Source organism: Phragmites australis, chromosome 3 (genome assembly GCF_958298935.1).
Source record: "Phragmites australis chromosome 3, lpPhrAust1.1, whole genome shotgun sequence".
NCBI lineage: Eukaryota > Viridiplantae > Streptophyta > Magnoliopsida > Poales > Poaceae > Phragmites > Phragmites australis.
In genome coordinates, this window is record NC_084923.1 from 44,845,469 (window position 1) to 44,850,603 (window position 5,135).

The following is a 5,135-nucleotide window of genomic DNA, read 5'->3' on the forward strand; positions in this document are numbered from 1 at the left end:
GATTTGATAAAGATTTAGAGAAGAGATAAAATGGGCAAAAACAAGGTCATCGAGCTCACTGGAAAGAGAATGAGGAGGAAGGAGAGGAGGGCGACCAGCACGGTGCTATATATGCTCCTAAGTTGCGCCAATTCATCTGGCGCGACTTAGCGCTGCCACGTCGGTGTCACTTGACACAGGGCCGTACCGCAGTATATAGGGGCCCTGTGCAAAATTGAAATTACACTCTCAGAAAAGAAGATATCTTTTCTCGAATACAGTTGTATGTGTACCGTTAAAAACAGAATTAATGTTATATGTGGTCAATATTTATAAATAAAAGAGGAATATTTGAGAAATTCATAAAAATATAATAATGTCCATAATATCCAATTTATATTCTATATGCTATACCATAATATCCAATTTGAATGGGTGATGAAAATTCAGTTACACCTAAAGGCTAAAACATGCTTAGTACTAGTAGTATAGTTCTATCTAATCTTCGTATAAAAATTCATAAGACGTAGCTGTTCGCAGTGAGATAAATGACCAAATTAATAACCTGCTGACCTAATTAATAACCTAAAATTATAGAAATTAACTTTAGTAAAGTAGGATTGATGACTACATAAGACCCTTGCAGGGTGGGGGCCCTGTGCGATCGCCCACTCTGCACATGCTAATCGACGGCCCTGACTTGACAAGGCGTCGGAGCGGCCGCTAGTGTGGCACCTTGATTACGCCATATATATTGATGTGATTATATTGATGAGTCACATCAGATATTTTAATGTAATAAAATGAGCTAATTACAGAAAATTTAGTTATTAGCGTTGTTTTTAAAATATTAATTTAAAAGAGGTTAAAATTTAAAAAAATCCGCAGCGGGGAAATCCCGGAAGAAACGTGATGGGTTTCGCCACTTCGGCAGCTCCCCACTCCCGTGCCCAGCGGTCACCGCTCCTCAAATATTCCCCGAAATTTCCGGGAAAAAACGATACCCAATCCCCTCCTCTTTCTCCTCCAGTTTCCCAAATCGAGCAGTCGACGGAGAGCCCGGCCAGGGAGAGGAGGGTTCGGGCTCGAGGGTTCCAGATTCAATTCCTCCCCGAATCTCGCTACTGGCTTCTCTATCACGGTACGTGCCCTCGTTCACCTCCCGCCCCCATTTCTTGCGAATTAGGGTTCTTGATTTTGCATCTCCTCTGATTTCTTCTTATCGCATCTCGATGCCCGCCGTCTTCCCCGCAGGATCGCCGCGAATCCCCAAGGTTGTCGCGGATTTCGGCATGCCCTAGCCAGCCTGCGGCGATCGTTTCGCGGTCGGGCTCGTCATGTCGTGGGGGCGGTTCAGCCTCCACCAGGGGGCGACCCGGTCGGGGATGCGGCCGATGGGGAGGTGCTCCACGCAGAAGCCCGCGCCCTGCACCGTGGTGGTTATTGATGAAGAGGATGGTGATGATGCCTCCGACTCGGAGGTTTTCATAATCGATGACGCCGCTGGGTATCAGACCAAGAAAAGGAACGGTTCCTCTGGTAATGTGATTAACATAGATGATGATGAAGAGGTGGAGGAGGGTATTGGCAGGGATAAGGCAGGCCCCAGCACATCCCCTGCGGCTGGGTCTCCAGCAGCTTCCACGCCGGGGCGTGGTTCTCCGAGAAACAGATATGGGTTGGATTGCACATCTGACAGCTCTCAGAGTGATTCATCTGAGGGATGGGACTCTGACACCGATGATGGCGGCACCTCGGATTGCGAGATTATGGATGACACGTCTGGGACAGCCCGTAAGGTGTGGGAGACAGCTGCTTCAAGAAAAAAGATGCCTCATGGTATCCATGAGAGCAAAGATGGTAGGGCTACTGCATCCACATCAAGTGCTGGGTCGGACACACAATTCAATGAAAATAAAGAGGGCCGCTTTGGTTCAGAATGCCATCTAAACGAAAACATCTTTCATTATTTCAGTGATGCATGGAAGGAAGGCGCGCAAAATAGTACTGGTGGTGCAAAGGATGGCCATGGTCTTTCTTCAGTGCCGAATGCAAACGAGTGTTCAAACAGAAATGTTACCGATGATAAAGAAACAAAACACGAGCAAAATATTAATGGCGGTGCAAAGGATGACCCTGCAGAGTGCCATCTAAGGTGTGGAAGTACGTCTGGGACAGCCCGTAAGGTGTGGGAGACGGCTGCTTCAAGAAAAAAGATGCCTCATGGTATCCATGAGAGCAAAGATGGTATGGCTACTGCATCCACATCAAGTTCTAGGTCGGACACACAATTCAATGAAAATACAGAGGTTCTCTTTGGTTCAGAATGCCATCTAGACGAGAACATCTTTCGGTATTTCAGCGATGCTTGGAAGGAAGGTGTACAAAATAGTACTGGCGGTGCAAATGATGGACATGGCCTTTCTTCAGTGCCAAATGCCAACGAGCGTTCAAACAAAAATGTTTCCAATGGAAAAGAGACAGAACACGAGCAAAATATTAATGGCGGTGCAAAGGATGACCCTGCAGAGTGCCATCTAAATGAGAACATATTTCGGTATTTCAGCGGTGCATGGAAGGAGGGCGTGCACGATAGTACTGGCAGCGCAAAGGATGTCCATGGCCCTTCAGCGCCAAATGCCAACAAATGTTCCAATGGAAAAGAAACCGACTGCAGAGCAAGTTCCAATCTAGACCCTGATACAGCTTGTAATGATAAAACGGCTCACCCCCACAATAGCGCTGTACCTGAAAAAGCCCCAGAAGGAATTCATTCTCCTCGCCTAGATGAAACCTTCGTCTATAGATTTTTCTCTGCAAACAGGGTGTTTCCCACAAGCTCCTCGGCAGATCGGAAAGATGGAAGTCCTCCAATGTTTGTCTGTACTCCTGAAAAGGTTGATGAGAAGATACCTGATGGTTTATATTCACAAAAGGATCAGTCACCACCAGACGCTCATAATGTAATTAACAAAGATATGTTTTCTGCAAAAGATGATGGTCCTGTCAGTGCTCAACAAACAGAAGTTCCACCTTTTACTAGCAGATGTGACTGCTCAAGACAATTTGGAGGAAAGTGTCCTCAGCTACAAGCTAACTCTTGTGCATGTGCTGCAGCCTCCATTAAGAATACTTCTGTAAATGTCATATCAGGAAGTTGCTCTTTGCCTCAGAAGGATTTGGTTGATGATCCTGAAGAATTAGGACCATTTACTTTGGTTCAAGACGCTTCAGGCATTCAGGGTGGTCTGATTGGTGAACGTGAAAAGCACAAAGAATCTATTGAGTACAAGCGGGCAGCAGAGGAGGAGTGGGCATCCAGACAGCGTCAATTACAAATACAGGTGCAGTTTTTCGCCGTTTTGAATTGATGCTAAACTATACTAGAACTATGTGATGGTGCGCATAAATTTTGGAACATAAAATTCAGATCATATAATTCTGTGTTAATTTTACTTGCACTAGGTTAATGCTTTGCAACTTTGGCTCGCCTAATTGTGAGGACTTTTTTGCAAAAAAGATATAATTATCAAAATAGCTAGCAGATTAACGGCAAGTATTGGCACTAATGTCACGTGATTTTCGTGATGATTATTCTTAGCTGGATAAACATTTTTTGCAGGCTGAGGAAGCAAAGAAATTGCGAAAGAGAAAGAAAGCTCAAACTTTACGATTGCTTGACATGGAGAAGAGACAAAAGCAACGAGTACAAGAAGTCCGTGAATCACAGAGAAAGGTCTCTTATCTTGCTTGTACTAGACTACGATGTGATACTAGCACAATTCTTTGCTAGCCTTCATACTTTAGCCTTTGCCATTCTGTTCTGTTGCCTCTCTCTTTGGGAAGGGGGGGGGGGGGCAGAGATTTTATGACACTTACTTTTTTCTCCTGTAGAATGAAGAAGATATACAGCTAAAGGAGCAGTATCGAAGCGTAGTAAGAAAGGAGCTTGAAGATACGGAAAGGCGATACAGAGATATGACATCAATATTGCGTGTGTTAGGCATCCCTGTTGAAGGTGGTGAGGTATGTCCTGTTCGTGTGGATACACCCAACCCATCACTTACTGGTGGTAAAAGGTTTATTTGCTGCTAGCTTCTTTGTTGCTGTATTGATTTTGTATGTTTTTGCGTAGTACAAACAATAGTGCCCCTTGGTTGACCTTAAAAACTCAATGTTTTTGAAGACCTTTCATGAACAATTGTAGCTAGCTTCTCTGGCGATTGCAGGCTGGCCTTTGTTTATCAGTGCTTTTGAACATGCCTACATATGCACATGACAATTGTATTTTAATTTCGCAAGGGCTCGCCTCTCTTTGTTTCTTTAAGAAAAGGGAACAGAAAAAAGCTCTTAATTGCATGTTTGGGAAGACTAAAAGCCAATAACCATGTATAGGTGAAGATCAATAACGTGTTTCTGATTCAAGAAGCTCAAATGTATCCATTTTTTCCAATATAAGCATTGGGAGCTAACTTTTTCTGCTATGACTATATAGAGTTAAAAAAAACCTATCTGCCTCTGCCTTAATTATTTTGATGAGACTACTTATCCTTTTCAGGTTAAAGCTGCCTATAAGCAAGCTCTTCTGAAATTCCATCCAGACAGGGTATCGAGAAGCGATATTTATCAACAGGTCAAAGCAGAGGAGACATTCAAGTTTATTTCACGCCTGAAAGAGAAGCTACCTCGTTTTCTTTGATAGCATATTCCAGTTTGCAAAGACCATCTGGAACCCATTTCTTTTTTTGCGTGTATTCACCTTTGCGTAGGCAGACATCTTACCTGCAGGCTCAAGATCCAGAGTTCAGAAGATATTTATTGTCGTCCTTAGAACTAGCGCTCATTAGTTAAACTTAACCTTTTGAAGTGGTAGGATTCATGTTAGCCGTTACTTGGGATGGTTAGGAGAGGGTATATACGTATAAAGAATATATTATATATAGATAGGATATATACGATGTATATTCGACAGTTCTAGATATTATGGAATCAAATTAGCGGTACCTGATACATCTGAATTTAGTAATACAAGAAGGTTTATATTGTTTATCCAACTTGATACGATCTGTATTCAAAACAGATTTAACTATTGTATGTTAAGGAAAATAATTTTCTATCGATTACAGTTGGATAGTAGTTGATATCTCACCTTTATA

The 5,135-nt window shown here is 43.0% G+C and overlaps 1 protein-coding gene across 1 annotated transcript; it reads left to right on the top strand.

Moving 5' to 3' along the window:
* Positions 1-908: 908 nt before the first annotated feature.
* On the top strand, positions 909-4,815 carry LOC133913330 (uncharacterized). The gene is made up of 5 exons (XM_062356458.1): positions 909-1,120; positions 1,234-3,323; positions 3,602-3,715; positions 3,874-4,005; positions 4,538-4,815. Exons 2-5 carry the CDS (start codon positions 1,317-1,319, stop codon positions 4,676-4,678), a joined length of 2,394 nt encoding a protein of 797 aa, XP_062212442.1. The 5' UTR covers positions 909-1,120; positions 1,234-1,316; the 3' UTR covers positions 4,679-4,815.
* The last annotated feature ends 320 nt before the right edge of the window (positions 4,816-5,135 follow it).